This window comes from Microcaecilia unicolor, chromosome 9 (assembly GCF_901765095.1).
Source record: "Microcaecilia unicolor chromosome 9, aMicUni1.1, whole genome shotgun sequence".
Taxonomy (NCBI): domain Eukaryota; kingdom Metazoa; phylum Chordata; class Amphibia; order Gymnophiona; family Siphonopidae; genus Microcaecilia; species Microcaecilia unicolor.
In genome coordinates this window covers 56,148,697-56,164,802 of record NC_044039.1, presented here as the reverse complement: position 1 = coordinate 56,164,802, position 16,106 = coordinate 56,148,697, and the positions used below count along the sequence as shown (strand labels likewise).

The window sequence follows — 16,106 nt, the reverse complement described above, 5'->3', positions numbered from 1 at the left end:
TTTCCACTGCAACTGTTCCTGATACCATTAAATATGCTGTTGTTAGTCCACTCTTCAAAAAAACCTTCATTGGACCCTACCTGCCTTTCCAACTATTGTCCCATCTCCCTCCTCCCTTTCTTACCCAAGCTACTTGAATGTGCTGTTCACCGCCATTGTCTTGACTTTATTTCATCTCATGCTATTCTTGATCCACTTCTATTTTTCGCTCTCTACATTCAACTGAAACAGCCCTTGCTAATGTTTCCAATGACCTGTTTCTGGCCAGATCCAAAGGCCTCTATTCTATCCTCATCCGTCTCGATCTATCTGCTGCTTTTGACACTCTTGATCACCATTTACTCTTTGATATGCTGTCCTCACTTGGATTTCGGATCTCTGTTCTTTTTTGTTTTTCTTCTCATCTCTTCTATAGCACTTTTAGTGAATCCTCCTCCACTTGTAACAGTTGGTGTACCTCGGGGCTCTGTCTTGGGACCTCTTCTTTTCTCCATGTATACTTATTTCCTTGGTGCTCTGATCTCCTCTTATTGTTTTCAGTATCACCTTTATGCTGATGATTCCCAGATCTACCTCTTATTTCAGTAGGAATTGTAGGCGTAAATAAATACTTAGGATAACAATTATTCCCAGATTACTTATTCCAAGGTTCCTAGCTCAGCCTAGGGGTATTATTATACAGAACCTTGGATCTGTCACCTTACCAGATGTTCCGTGAGAAAACTGAACCAAGCCACAGAGATATATATATATATGTTTATTATAGATAAGAAAATATAGATACAAATATAAAAACTCTGACAAAGCTTTAGCTGAATACAAAAATACTGGCTGATAAACTTACAAACTATATTGTCACACTCCACACTCTGTTCCTTACTGGTTACCAGACAAAATTACACAACTGATTAGTCAGGTTATACTATGTCACGAGGTAGTACGGTTATTAGCAGCTTATCTTCCTGACCAAGAGTCACGAGGTAACCTATCCTGGCTAAGGCCAACTCTGCACTAATCCCAGACTAATAGGAAATAAATCACTGTGTCACTCACCAGGCTGTCTCTCTCAGGCAGTCTCTTGGATGTGGGCACAGGTTACTTCTCTGACTCAAGCTGACTTTTACAGCGAGTCTTAGCCTCAGAATTATTCCAGGGCCTCTGCACAAACAGGGTCACAGTCACTCTGGCTGGTATGGCTGAACCAACGCTACTTCCTCCCGAAACACAGTTCACAAGGCGGTGGGCCTAATCAGGTCTCTCTCACTCGTCTTCTTGACCGCTTCTACCCTCTTCCAGGGCTTCCGACTAACTTCTTTCTTGTTCCCGCTCTTCCCAGTACCACTTGGTCCGGTGATTGCAGGAACCAATCTGTAACCTCCACAGCTTACTGCATGGAAAGAAGTGTCCGTTGTTTTTGACCTTCAAGTTGTTACATTGTGGTATGCATTTTCTGTTTCTCACCCGGCCTGCTGGAGCCGTGTCTCACTCCCTTACAGCTTCTCAGGGAGATAAAGGGGGCTGGTTTGCCCCCAGCATGTGCTTGGATGTTACATGACTGCTAGTGATTGTCCGAAAAGCTGAATTAGCTAAATCACTGCTGTGCAGGTCATAGGTTGCATCTTGATGTCATAGGATTATGCAGGCCAAGACCAGCAAGGTGAGACACACAGGGAAATACACCTACAGATTCCATGCCCAAGTTTCAGCCTGCCTGTCTGACAGACATTTCTGCCTGGATGTCTCTCTGCCATCTGAAACTAAACATGGCCAAGACTCATCTGCTTATCTTCCTCTTAAACCCACCTCTCCTCCCATTCTCTCTCTGTGGATAATGCTCTCATCCTCCCTATCTGATCAGCTTGTAACCTTGGGGTCATCTTTGACTCCTCTCTCTTTCTCTGCATATATCGATCAAACTGCAAAAACCTGTCATTTCTTTCTCTATAATATCACCAAACTTTTTCCTTTCCTTTCTGAGCATGCTACCAAAACCCTTATCCACACTCTTAACTTCTCGCCCACTCTAACTTGCTTCTCACAGGTCTCCTACTAAGCCATGTCTCTCCCCTTTAATCCGTTCAAAATTCTGCTGCTTGACATATTCTGCCGGTGTCGCTACACTCTTAGCTCTCTGCTCGAGTCAATTTGTTGGCTCCCTATCTGTTTCCGCTTACAGTTCAAACTCTTCTTATTGACTTACAAGCGCATTCACTCTGCAGCTCCTCAGTACCTTTCCACTCTTATCTTTCCCTACAATCCTCCATGAGAACGGCATTCATTGGGTAAGTGTGTCTTATCTGTAACCTTCTTCTCCACTGCCAACTCCAGGCTCCATTTCTTTTATCTTGTTGCACCACAGGCCTGGAATAGACTTCCCGAGTCAGTACATCAAGCTCCAGCTCTGGACGTCTTCAAATCTAGGCTAAAAGCCCACCTTTTTGTGGCTGTACCTCGGGGCTCTGTCTTGGGACTTCTTCTTTCTCCATGTATACTTATTTCCTTGGTGCTCTGATCTCCTCTTATGGTTTTCAGTATTACCTTTATGCTGATGATTCCCAGATCTACCTCTTATTTCAGCAGGAATCCATGCCCAAGTTTTAGCCTGCCTGTCTGACAGACATTTCTGCCTGGATGTCTCTCCGCCATCTGAAACTAAACATGGCCAAGACTCATCTGCTTATCTTCCTCTTAAACCCACCTCTCCTCTTCTCCCATTCTCTCTCTGTGGATAATACTCTCATCCTCCCTATCTGATCAGCTTGTAACCTTGGGGTCATCTTTGACTCCTCTCTCTTTCTCTGCATATATCCAACAAACTGCGAAACCCTGTCATTTCTTTCTCTATAATATCACCAAACTTTTTCCTTTCTTTTCTGAGCATGCTACCAAAACCCTTATCCACACTCTTAACTTCTCGCCTACTCTAACTTGCTTCTCACAGGTCTCCCACTAAGCCACGTCTCGCCCCTTTAATCCGTTCAAAATTTTGCTACTTGACATATTTGCCGGTGTCGCTACACTCTTAGCTCCCTATCTGTTTCCGCTTACAGTTCAAACTCCTCTTATTGATTTAGAAGTGCATTCACTCTGCAGCTCCTCAGTACCTCTCCACTCTTATCTTTCCCTACACTCCTCCATGAGAACGCCATTCATTGGGTAAATGTGTCTTATCTGTAACCTTCTTCTCCACTGCCAACTCCAGGCTCCATTTCTTTTATCTTGTTGCACCACAGGCCTGGAATAGACTTCCCGAGTCTGGACGTCTTCAAATCTAGGCTAAAAGCCCACCTTTTTGAGGCTGCTCCTAAGTCCTATTCCCATGTCTGTTTTATCATTCCCACCTTAAGTAATTCCGTTATCCCTTATTTGCCTTGTTTGTCTGTTTTGATTAGATTTAAGCTCTTTTCAGCATGGACCCGTCTCTTACATGTTTAATGTACAGTGCTGTGTTCGTCTAGCAGCACTATAGAAATGATATGTAGTAGTAAGGGGGTATGAGAGAGAAGCAGACAGACCGGGTGAACGCTGTGGGAAGGTGTGAGAGAGAGAAAGAGATGGACAGACTGGGTGAAGGCTATGAGAAGGGGGGTATGAGAGAAACTGATAGTGACCCAGGCTATGGTGATAGGTGAAACAAAGAAGCAATTGTCTCTTTGCTTCCCCTGTCTAGAATGTGCTGTCACACAGCTGACAGCCTGCTTTGAAAAGGGAGACTATTGACTTTGCAGCTGATTAACTTCAGAAGCACCTTAAGAAACTGATTTTTTGCTCACAGGGACAAAATAGGGAAAAAAAGAATCTTAAGCTAATTTCTAAAAGAGCTACTGCTATGCTGGGAGGGGATTTCACCCCCTCCCCTCCAAAAAAAACTTCACTGGGGACAATGTTGGAAGGTTGGGAAAGGAGAAGCGAGAAAGATGGTTCCTAAGTGTTTGGATTGGCTCCTAAATATAATTAAAATTTGTTGAGGCCTGCCATTTTTATTTTTTTATGTAACAAAATTTATAGGCCGCACATCCAAACATCTGAGTGGGTTACAATAAAACAAACATAATCATAATCACACTTATTTACCAGGACTTCACAATATCCTAGCGGACAAACTCCAGAATTCTGTTACCCTATGAGTGGTCCCTCTCCAGTTTGGTAACACAACAAATTTTCCAGAAGTGGGGAATCTTTACAGTAGATCCATTCACCACAGAAGCCATCACAAAATGTAACCTGTTCTGATCCAGAATTCCTTCCCCAAAGAGTCTTCCCATGGATGCATTTGCCCTGATTTGGACCAAACATCTTCAGTATGCCTTCCCTCCAAATCCACTCCTCTCAAAGGTCATCCAGATAATAGTACTAGATGCAGGCATCATATTGATACTCCAGACTGGCTGAGACAACTTTGGTTCCTTTTGGCTTTCAATTTTGGCTATAGACAATCCTCTCCGTCTACGATCCGATCCAACCCTGTTCACTAAATATGAGGGTTATCTACTACATCCCAACATCAGAGTTGTAACTCAAACACCTTGGAGGCTCAGTGGCTTGCCCCACACTTCCTTCCCAAAACGATTCAAGACATACTGAAGGCAGCAAATAAGCCATCCACGCAGAAGTCCTATTGTCTTAAATAGAAGAGATTTAATATTTGGTGTTCATCACATAATTACGATCCCATTATGTGTTCTCTAGAAACTCCTCTACAGCACCACCTGTATCTTTCCCAGTCTGGTCTCAAAACATCCTTGGTTAGAGTACACCTGGCGGCAGTAAACTCTTTTCATATGAACATACAGGGCAAATCTTTTTAATCTCATCCTTCGGTACACTGTTTCCTTAAGGGACTGGTTTATCTTTATCCACCCATTCAGCCCCCAACTCCAAAACTCTGTTCCTCATGTCAATCACTTTAGCACACAGGATTATCAAAATCCAAGTGGGGGGTGGGCCTGGGTGAGCACATGTAAGGTCTTTTTCTTTGGTTTCCTGTTTAATTTATGTTTCTAGAGTTTGTGGTCACTTATTCTGTATTTGGCATTTGTGTTCTGTGTAAACCCCCAGGGGTGTTTTGTGTGTGCTGAGGCCCTCTAGTGGCTCTTGTCCAGGCTCACACGCTCTCTGCCCAGCTTCCTAGCACTCTGCTTCTGAGCAGCTTGTAAAGATGTGTGCTCTTCCTGCCCCCCCCCCCCCCCCCCCCCCCCCCCGGGGGCTCCTGAGCAGGACAATATCCTGGGCTCCCTTCTCACTCAGGGTGACTGCTCGGCCATGCCTTCCTCCAACTGGAAATCCTTTCCAGTTATGTCCACCGTGCCCCAGTCACTCCTCTGGTTCACGGACAGTGACCCACTGCACTTTCCCCGGGACTATAACTCTGATTCTCCAGCCTTCACCAATTTGCAAATTAGGCAGTCAACAAATGCAAATTCACTTTATTAGTTCTTGGCTTTAGTCTTGGGGGAACCACTTCTTTACAAGTATTACTCTCGTACAAGTCTCTTCTTTACTGAGCCCACTCCCTTGGGAAGACCTGGGTCTCAGTTTAAACAGCCTCCTTAGTGTATAAGCCACCAAACACAAAGTCTCTGCCCCCTGTCCTGAAGGGCTGCAATAGTCTTTTGAAAATCCTTCCTTTTCAAAATCATTACTTGCGTCTCAGCAGGATTTTCTCCCCCTCTCCAAACAAGTCTTTCAAATTCCATAGAGTTTCCCCACATAATCAGGGTAAGCTTTTGGGGAACCAGGTTTGTAATTCTTCCAACAACCTCCCCTAACAGGGTTTCCCCACATCAAACAGGTCTAACCAACCGAAAACAGGCTTCTCTCTTTAAGCAGGGGTAAATCAAAATAACTTTCAAAACAATATGGATTTTCAAACCTTCATGTGCTGCTCTCAAGCTCCCATTCCATTCTGGTTTCTTCTCCCTGCTCAGCCTGATTAACCCCCTCTTCCATACCATCCATCCAACCAACCCTCCTTCTGCTTCTCACCCCACCCCTCCCTATTACAGGTGGGCAGCATAACATACTGATTGCGGGTCCAGGGGAACTGGGCTCCTTCATTCTCCCTCCCTCTTGTGGTCAGAGATGGTATATGGCCAGCTTGCCTATCCCCTGGGCTTTCACTGCTAGGACTGGAAATGCATTCTGGGAGATGTAGTTTAGGGTTTTGCTGCTTCATTCTATACATCTGGGATGTAACCTTGTCACATCAGTTTTTGCTGGCCCTGGGAGGGGAGAGGCCTGAAAGGAAGGGAAAGGTGCTGGACAAGAGGGGCAGGGGGTTGGAGGGAAGAGAAAGGAGAAAGGTATTGGACTTGGGAGGTTGGAGGGAAGGGAGAGAAGTGCTGGATTTTGTAGGGGGGGTTGGAGAGAAGGGGAGAGGTGTTGGATATGCAGTGGGGTTGGAGGGAAAGGGGAGATATGCTGGATATGCAGAGGGTTGAAGGGGAGAGGTGCTGGAAATGTAGGGGGGCTGGATGAAAGGGAGAGAGAGGTGCTGGACATGTAGGGGGTCTGGAGAGAAGGAAGAGAGTTGCTGGATTGGTGGATATGCAAGGGATGGCTGAAGGGAAAGGAGAGAGACGTGGACTTGCAAGGAGAGCTGGAGCGAAGGGAGAAAGGTGCTGGACCTTTGGGAGTGGGAGGGGTTAGAGGGAAGGTAGAAAGATGCTGGACAAGGGGATAAAGGAAGAGGGGGTTCAAATGCTGAACCCACAGTGGGAGAAAGAGCCAGATGCATAAGGGGAAGGGAAGAGAGAGGAAGAGAAGCTGGTTGGGGTGGAGTCAGAGAGGAGTGGGACACATTGGTGTGGAAGAGGGAGAAAGGGGACGTAGGGAGATGTACAGATACAGAAGGGAGATGATGGGCATTAGGTGGGAGCATGGGGATAGGGACACAAATGTGAGGTATGGGGATGGCATATGGGCACAGAGTGGCAGTGCCTGACAAGGGGGGAGGGGGATATGGAATAGAGATATGCTGGACACTGGACAGGGGGTATATGGACACAGAGAGGGGGTGAGATACCAGGCAAGGGGGAGAATAGGAACACGGAAGGGATATGCTGGGCATGGGGTGCATAGGTGCACAGAGGAATGATGGATGAGGGGATATGAACTCAGGGGAGATACTGGACAAGGAAATATAGGAAAGCAGAGATGGATGATGGACATGGAGAAAGAAGAAATGTCAAGTAGACAGGAGACCCTGGCAAGTGCCTTCGATATGGTGGACCACGGAATCCTATTACACATACTCGAATACCTTGGCATTGGAGGAAATGTCCTGAATTGGTTCGAAGGGTTCCTAACCCAACGTTCGTATCAAGTCACATCAAATTCGACCACGTCTAAGGCATGGACACCTGAATGTGGAGTACCACAAGGATCACCTCTCTCACCAACCATCTTCAACCTAATGATGATCCCTCTGGCAAAACTCCTATCAAACCATAACCTCAACCCATATATATACGCTGATGATGTGACAATATACATCCCCTTCAAACAAGACATTAACGAAATCCTCAACGAAATCAATCAAAGTCTACACATCATAAACACATGGGCAGATGCATTTCGTCTGAAATTAAATGCAGAAAAAACTCAATGCCTAATACTCACCTCCCAATACAACACAAAAGAATTCACAGCTATAAACACACCAAACCTGAACTTTCAAATCTCAGAAACGCTAAAAATCCTTGGAATCACTATCGACCGCCACCTAACGCTCGAAACTCACGCTAACAACACAACAAAAAAGATGTTTTACAGCATGTGGAAACTGAAAAGGATAAGACCATACTTCCCAAGATCCGTCTTTCGCAGCCTAGTGCAATCCCTCGTGCTCAGCCATCTGGATTACTGCAACTCACTATACGCAGGTTGCAAAGAACAAACACTGAGGAAACTTCAAACAGCCCAGAATACGGCAGCCAGACTCATCTTTGGAAAGCCAAAATATGAAAGTGCAAAACCATTACGAGAGAAACTGCACTGGCTTCCACTCAAGGAACGCGTCACTTTTAAAGTATGCACATTAGTCCACAAAATCATTCACGGCGAAGCCCCAGCCTACATGTCTGAGTTAATAGACTTATCACCCAGAAACGCCAAAAGATCATCCTGAACCTTCCTTAACCTCCACTTCCCCAATTGCAAGGGCTTGAAATACAAAGCGCTACACGCGTCAACCTTTTCTCACATGAGCACGCAGTATTGGAATACACTGCCGCGCAACTTAAGAACAATCAACGAGCAAGCTTCCTTCTGCAGATTACTGAAGACCCATCTTTTCGAAAAGATTTACGGAAAAAACTAAAACACATAAAGTCCACACCAAAACACATCACCTCTGAACTCTCATTCCCGTATTATCACATCAGTCATACCTTTACTCACAGAAAGATATATACCATATGTCTTCATGCCTTTTTATCGCCCTCTAAGCTCCCATTGTTTCCTTCCAAAGTTTCAATGTTTGTGCTCCATTGTTACATTCCTTAACGACACCTCAATTGTTTCGCATAACTCTGCACAATGTAATCCATAACCAATCTGTAACAAATTGTATTTCCAACATTTAACTCATATTGTAAGCCACACTGAACCCGCAAAAAGGTGGGAAAATGTGGGATACAAATGCAATAAATAAATAGACAGAGGGAAGCAGAAACCAGAGACTGAGACCAATATGATTTGAAAAATAAAATGACCAGACAACAAAAAGGTACACAAAATTATTTTATTTTCAGTGTTGTGAATATAATATGTTGGATTTGGAATGTACATCTTGCTAGAGTTGATGTTAAACATGTCACGGCCCTTACCTCCGAATCAGCGGGGCCTCCGGCGCCACGGATGCGCTCTGCCGTCTTGACCACATCGGCCTGCCGCTGCAGTGGTTGAAGCTCCGCTGCGTGGTGCCGGGAGATCGCGGGTGCTCCATCATTCGTCATCTGGGTCCGGGAACCGCCTTGCTCTGCCTCTTGGCACCGGCGCGTCGGGGGTTGCTCCGCCCCTGCTCCGCCTCATGGCGCCGGCGCGTTGGGGTTGCTTCGCCCCTCGGGGCTCGTGGATCTGCCTCTCTGCTCCCCAGGGATTGGCCTTCCCTGCGGGCAGACTCCTACGCTCCTCCCTCCACAATCTGCCAACCTATGGCATCGATTTTTTCCCAGCTGACTTCTCTCAGCTGTGATGACCAGCTCTATTTCTGGAACGCTGCCACCCTGCTTCATCACTTCGGCTTCTACTTCAGTAGGTCTTGCTTTGCACTTTTGGTGTGTTTCCCTTATACTCTTGTTACTGTCTACCTTATTGCTGACCTCTGCCTGGACCTGGATTTCTCCTTGCTGCCTGTCCTGACCTCTGCCTGGACCCGGATTCCTCCTTGCTTGCTGCCTGACCTGACCCCTGCCTGGACCCGGATTCCTCCTTGCTTGCTGCCTGACCTGACCCCTGCCTGGACCCGGATTCCTCCTTGCTTTCTGCCTGACCTGACCTCTGCCTGGACCCGGATTCCTCCTTGCTTGCTGCCTGACCTGACCTCTGCCTGGACCCAGAGACTCTCTGCGCACTGCCTGACCTGACTATTGCCGTACCCTCTGCTTGCTGCCTATCCCGCCTATTGCCTGAATCCAGATTGCTCTTTGCTCATTGCTGTCCTGTCCACCGCCTGTACCCGAACTACTCCCTGGTGGCTGCCAGCCTCTGCTCACCACTTGAACCCAGAGTTCTCTCTGCCTGCTGCCGTCTGACCCCTGCCTGCATCTGGAAGTCCTGTCGGCTGCCTGCACCTGGGGGCTCAACCCTCGGGGAACAGCGGTCAACACAGGTGAAGCCTTGGGGTTGTTCGGTTGCCCAACAGAGCGCAGGTTCGAGTCTTCGTCTCTGCGCTCTGCCTGGGCCCAAGGACTCACGAACACGACAAAACGGCTGGGGTCCAGGGCAGAAGTTTAGGAATGGACCCCAAAATCCATTACCAGGCAGCGCCTTCAGCTTCCAGCAGGCTTGGGGCTTTCCTTGTCTAGGGAACCAAGCACAGTTGCCTAGTTGCAACCCCTAACACCATCCCTGGCATGTAACAATCTTTATATTTTGCACAGGAGGAAAAGCCTTTCTTTCTTGTTTCTCTGGTGTTGCACTACATGCAAGGTCTTTTTTCTTGGGGTTCCTGTTTAATTTATGTTTCTAGAGTTTGTGGTCACTTATTCTGTATTTGGCATTTGTGTTCTGTGTGTGTGACTGAGGTATTTTGTTAGCATGAAGTTTCTATGTAGCATTCTGTAGTAATTTGACATGTTCAACTTTCATGATAAATGTATTTGTATTTTAGGGCCTCACTATAATATTTAAATATTATCAAGGTAGATAGAGGTGGATAGAAGCGCTGCTTTTTTCCACGCAAAAGCCAAAGCCAAGCGGGCTGCTGTAAATAACTGAATAGCCCAAATGTGATGTTCGATTTTTATGCCAAGGGGTCTATGGTGCAGTAAGCAATGTTCTGCCTGCATAGGATATGGCACCCCCAGTACCTGCTGTGTCATGGAGACAATGTCCTGCCAATATTTCTGCACCGCAGGACACGACCACCCTATGTGATACATATCTCCTAGCTTCCCACACCGTCTCCAACATAAGCCTGTACCTGCACAATACATATGAAACAATCTCTGTGGAGTATAATACCATCTATACAAAATTTTATGTCCATTTTCCATTAAGATACTACTAATAAATGATTTAAACAAACATTTAAGCTGAGATCCCACTTCTTACCCTCAATTACCTTCCCCATATCTTTTTCCCATCGCTGCATATATGGAACTATAGGTGTGGAGAACAAGAGCAGTGCTTGATATATTTGTGAGACACATCCCCTACCCCCACCTCCCCCAATTCCTCTTTCTAAGAGTGTCTCGGCTAAGTTAAGTTCCTCTTTGGCTTTACGTAGTATATAATCACTGAGTCGTTTATAATGAAAATTATGGTATGGTGGAATGTCATATTATTCTTGTAGTTCAGCATATGTATGGAGCACACCCCTCTCCCAAATTTGTCCCAAGTTAGCTAAGCCTTGTGTCTCCCATTTCTTATAAATGTTTGCCTCCCGTCCCACTTCATATAGCTCAAAAGCTGAGCCCGTGGGAGCTAAGGTATCGCTTTCAATGGTATTGGGTTTAGCCATTTCTGTTCCATCCGGACCCACACCTTCTCTGACTAGTTACCCATTCTGCCAAAATCCGAAGTTGTGAAGCTTGATAGTATAGCATGAAATCTGGTACTGCCATACCTCCTAAATTTCTAGGATAGCACATCGCCCGAGCTTGGACTCTTGGTGGGCATTTATTCCAAATATAGTGAAAAACCCTCCTTTTAAGTCTTTTGAAAAATGTTTTCAGTATTTGGAGAGGCAGGGCCATGAACAAGTAAAACAATTTAGGTAAGATCATCATTTTAATGCCATTAATATGCCAAAGCCATGAGACATTAGGACCTGCCCATCTATCTAGTTCTTGAAATAATTCCTGTAGTTTCCCTGGAAGATTTGCTTTATAGAGGCCTGACACTCCAGGGGTCAATCCCACCCCCAGATAAGTAATGCTCTGAGAGGCCCATCTATATGAGTACTTCTTTTTTTAACTTGGAGACTACCCTGTCCTCCAGGGTGATATTTATGTTCTCGGATTTGAACATATTTATCTTAAACCCAGAAAGTGATAGCTCCACTGCCAGATGTTCCAACGATCATTCTGGGTTAGATAGGGTTAACAAGATATCATCTGCAAAGAGCTGTACTTTATATTCATCCCCCTCCCAACATAGGCCACTAATTTTAGGGTGCTGTCGTATGGCACATGCCAAGGGTTCAGTCACCAAAGTGAACAGCAATGGGGACAGAGCACATCCCTGCCACGTTCCCTTTTTCAGTCTAAATGTGGGAGTATATAACATAGTAACATAGTAGATGACGGCAGAAAAAGACCTGCATGGTCCATCCAGTCTGCCCAACAAGATAAACTCATAGGTGCTACTTTTTGTGTATACCCTATCTTGATTTGTACCTGTCCTCTTCAGGGCACAGACCGTATAAGTCTGCCCAGCACTATCCCCGCCTCCCACCCACCAGCCCCGTCTCCCACCACCAGCGCTGGCACAGACCGTATAAGTCTGCCCAGCACTATTCCCGCCTCCCAACCACCAGTCCCGCCTCCCACCACCGGCTCTGGCACAGACCGTATAAGTCTTCCCAGCACTATCCCCGCCTCCAAACCACCAGCCCCGCCTCCCACCACCGGCTCTGCCACCCAATCTCGGCTAAGCTCCTGAGGATCCATTCCTTCTGAACAGGATTCCTTTATGTTTATCCCGCATGTTTGAATTCCGTTACCGTTTTCTTTTCCACCACCTCCCGCGGGAGGGCATTCCAAGCATCCACTACTCTCTCCGTGAAAAAATACTTCCTGACATTTTTCTTGAGTCTGCCCCCCTTCAATCTCATTTCATGCCCTCTAGTTCTACCGCCTTCCCATCTCCGGAAAAGGATCGTTTGCGGATTAATACCTTTCAAATGTTTGAACGTCTGTATCATCACCCCTGTTTCTCCTTTCCTCCAGGGTATACATGTTCAGATCAACAAGTCTCTCCTCATACGTCTTGTAACGCAAATCCCATACCATTCTCGTGGCTTTTCTTTGCACTGCTTCCATGTTTTTAACATCCTTCGCAAGATACGTCCTCCAAAACTTAACACAATACTCCAGGTGGGGCCTCACCAACGTCTTATACAGGGGTATTAAAACCTCTTTTCATCTGCTGGTCACACCTCTCTCTATATAGCCTAGCAATCTTCTAGCTACGGCCACCGCCTTGTCACACTGTTTCGTCGCCTTCAGGTCCTCAGATACTATCACCCCAAGATCCCTCTCCCAGTCCGTACCTATCAGACTCTCCCCGCCTAACACATACGTTTCCCTTGGATTTCTACTCCCTAAGTGCATCACTTTGCATTTCTTCGCATTGAATTTTAATTGCCAAACGTTAGACCATTCTTCTAGCTTCCGCAGATCTTTTTTCATGTTTTCTACTCCCTCCGGACAATGATAGATTTGAGCTAGCCATGTCATAAATCTGCCAGAGAAGCCCAGCTGTTGCAGCAGAGCGAATAAGGGCCAGTGCACCCTAGCAAATACTTTTTCGTCATCTAGTGATAACAGTGGTGGGCCAGTGCCATGTACCTGTTGGACAAGGTGCAGCACCCGCCTAACATTATCATAAGTTTGTTGCCTATGTACATATCTTTATTGGAAGCTTGCCGCTTCAGCCGTCCGCCACCTTTGGAGACATGCTGCCATTTTGGCTTCATGGCGGTTGCCTGTTTAAGCACTTTCAAGAGTGGATCTCTATCTTTTTCTAGTGATTCCAGGAAGAACTCTTTCGCTTGCTCTAATGTGTGAATTTGGTAGTGTTTGCCATTTTTGTAGAACTGCAGGGCGAATGGGTAGTGCCATTTGTAAGGAATTTTCAGTTCTGTCATCCATTGTGTAATCGGCCTCAGCTCCATCCGGCGCTTGAGTGTTTCACCCACTAAATCCTGATATATCTCAATTGGGTAAGAATCCCATTGTAAACGCTCAGCTTTCCTTGCGGCTTGCAGACATTTTTCCTTCACCTTAAAATGTGTAAAGCACGCAATGATATCCTTCGGTTTGTTGTTGTGGGGCAGTCCAAGGGCCCTGTGTGCTCTGACCAATTGTATAATGGCCTCCTCCGGACCCAACAGTATCTTTGCAATAGATTGTACTTCTCACAGTTAGTGTATGCCAGAGTTTCCAGTATCCCACGGAATCTCAAGTTGTGACGTCTGCTCCTGCTTCTAAGGTCTTCGAGCTTATCTGGTAAGTTGAGGTTAAGCGCCCGCAGATCCTGGAGCTGTGATGACAATGTTTCCAAAATGTCAGTGTGTTCATCCACTCTTTGTTCTGTGTCTTCTACTCTGTGTCCCAAGTCCGCTATCTTATGGTGTAAGTCCGCTGTCAGAGTCATTTTTTCTTCCCGGACTGCTTTTAGATCAGTCTTGATTTCACGTAGCCAAGCTTTTAATCTCCTGCCAAGGCTTCCTCGAGTTGTCCTTTGAGTCCTCTCTTGCTATAAATAGATCTTGAAAGTGTTCCAGTTGGGCTGGGTCTGCCTCGTGCACCATGTCGATCAATTGTAGTGTGGGCCTCGTGGCTGCAGGCCCCTGCACTCTTGGGTAAGCTTAACCGGAAAGAACTATTTTTCCATTGAGTTTATTCATCCTGTCTCCAGCCGGATGACATCCAGAAGTCTTCGCACCATGTCTAGTAATGGCAGTGCTCTTAAGAAACTGCAAAAAGCTGATTTATGGGGGTTAACTCTCGGAGCGAATTTCTCATGCTGCCATGTTGTGTGGTGGTGACGTCACTTCCTCCGTATACTTATCTTTCTCAATTGGACCAACTGCCAACATGGGCTATATTTTGAATTCTGCCTCAGGGTAAGTCCTTGTCCTTTGTCCAAACTTTGTCTCTTGCTTAGGGGGTCCATGCCCCAAGGTTCTCTGCCACATTTGTCCCATGGCTACAGCTGTGAGCACCTCTCCTCCCCAGGCTTTTCCTCTATTTATCTGCCACATCATGAATAATACTCCTTGCTAGCTGAAGGGATTCCTGATGTCAGCAAGGTGAGAAGAGCAGCAGCACAAACCATTGGCTGAAACTTTATCAAGTTAGAGAGGACACTTCTGTACAGGCAGCTTCTGGAGGAGACTACCCAAGTGTGTTTGCATTTTCCTGATGTCCGTGGAGAGCACCTGTTACAGGAAAGCAACTGCTTTCCCCCATCTTTTCTCATTTCAGATGGGCAGTCTTCATTGAGTATGTCTACTCTTCTCCTTTGCTGACCTCAGTGGGAGCATGTGGCAGGCTCTTGATGATTATCAGTTACACTTCTCTGGTCCTGCCCTGCCTACTCTATGAGGCTGTCTTTTATATGGCCCTGCTGGATAACAGCCAGTTTATAAGAAATGGTTATTAATTATATGGGAAATTGTTCACAAGTATAATTGAATTATTCCTTGGGGTATAGCTAAGCTTTTCAGAAAATGGTAAATGTTTTGCAATCTGCTTTTATGTATAAAGGTACATAGGTACTGAGGTGATTTTATGCCTGCATTGGGAGTAGGTGTAAATGTTTGCGTGTACTGTATTTGTGTTCATTTGTAAAATTGCAGCTTTACTCAAACTCTACTGCTGTGCATAGCTACTATACAGTTGTGTGCTGGATTGCACTGAGCTTAATTGTAGGTGTGACCTAATTTTGTAAGAGCAAAAATATTTCATAACATTATCCCTTTAATGGATAATGATTTAGAACATTTTCTACATGTAATTGCATAGGGGTAACAAAAGCAGGCAAACTGAAAGATAACACACAACATATAATAAGCACCTTTTTGCAACTATAGGTGCAGTTTTATAAAAATTTACTCCCTGCTTATGTAAACAAAAAATATCATTTCTCAAATTCTAAGAGGTAAGAATATATATTTGGAAAATCTTAACCATGGGTGCTGCACAGCAAAAGTGAGTGTCAAGTATGTTGTGGACCAGTGTGTTTTTGGATAGCATCCTTCAGACAGGATTCCTGTAACTGGGCCTGTTTATTTTTCTTTCTCAAAATATTTGATCTTTATTTCTTAAAATGTATTTTTGTCATTCTTTAAGTCGATGCTCTTTTTTTCTGACTTTTCAGTTTCCATCATTGTTTTTACAACTATGGCATTACTTACAATAATGGAATTCTTTGTATATCAAAACACCTGGATGAAATATGAATATGAAGTAGACAAAGATTTTACTAGGTAAGATTTTTCAGAATGTTTCAGATATAGACTCTCAAAAAAAAAAAACAGAACAAAGTCTGTGGCTTGTTTACTGAGGTGTGCTGAGTAGTTAGTATAGAACTGTGATAAAATGGACAGTGTAGTAAAAATCTCATGCCAACTGCTTAGCACAGTTTGGGGCAAGAATAGAGCAGGCTGTGGGTGAGATAGTGTTATGATTCTGCTAAGACAGGCAGGGGAATGA

The 16,106-nt window shown here is 45.3% G+C and overlaps 1 protein-coding gene across 6 annotated transcripts in view; it reads left to right on the top strand.

Annotated features, from left to right (window-relative positions):
- Positions 1-16,106, top strand: part of ERGIC2 (ERGIC and golgi 2) — a 425,675-nt gene that overhangs the window by 88,904 nt on the left and 320,665 nt on the right. For all 6 annotated transcript variants that reach the window (XM_030214639.1, XM_030214641.1, XM_030214638.1 and 3 more), the window contains one exon: positions 15,772-15,880. In XM_030214639.1, coding sequence (XP_030070499.1) covers positions 15,772-15,880 — 109 coding nt within the window. The remainder of the gene's footprint in view (positions 1-15,771; positions 15,881-16,106) is intronic.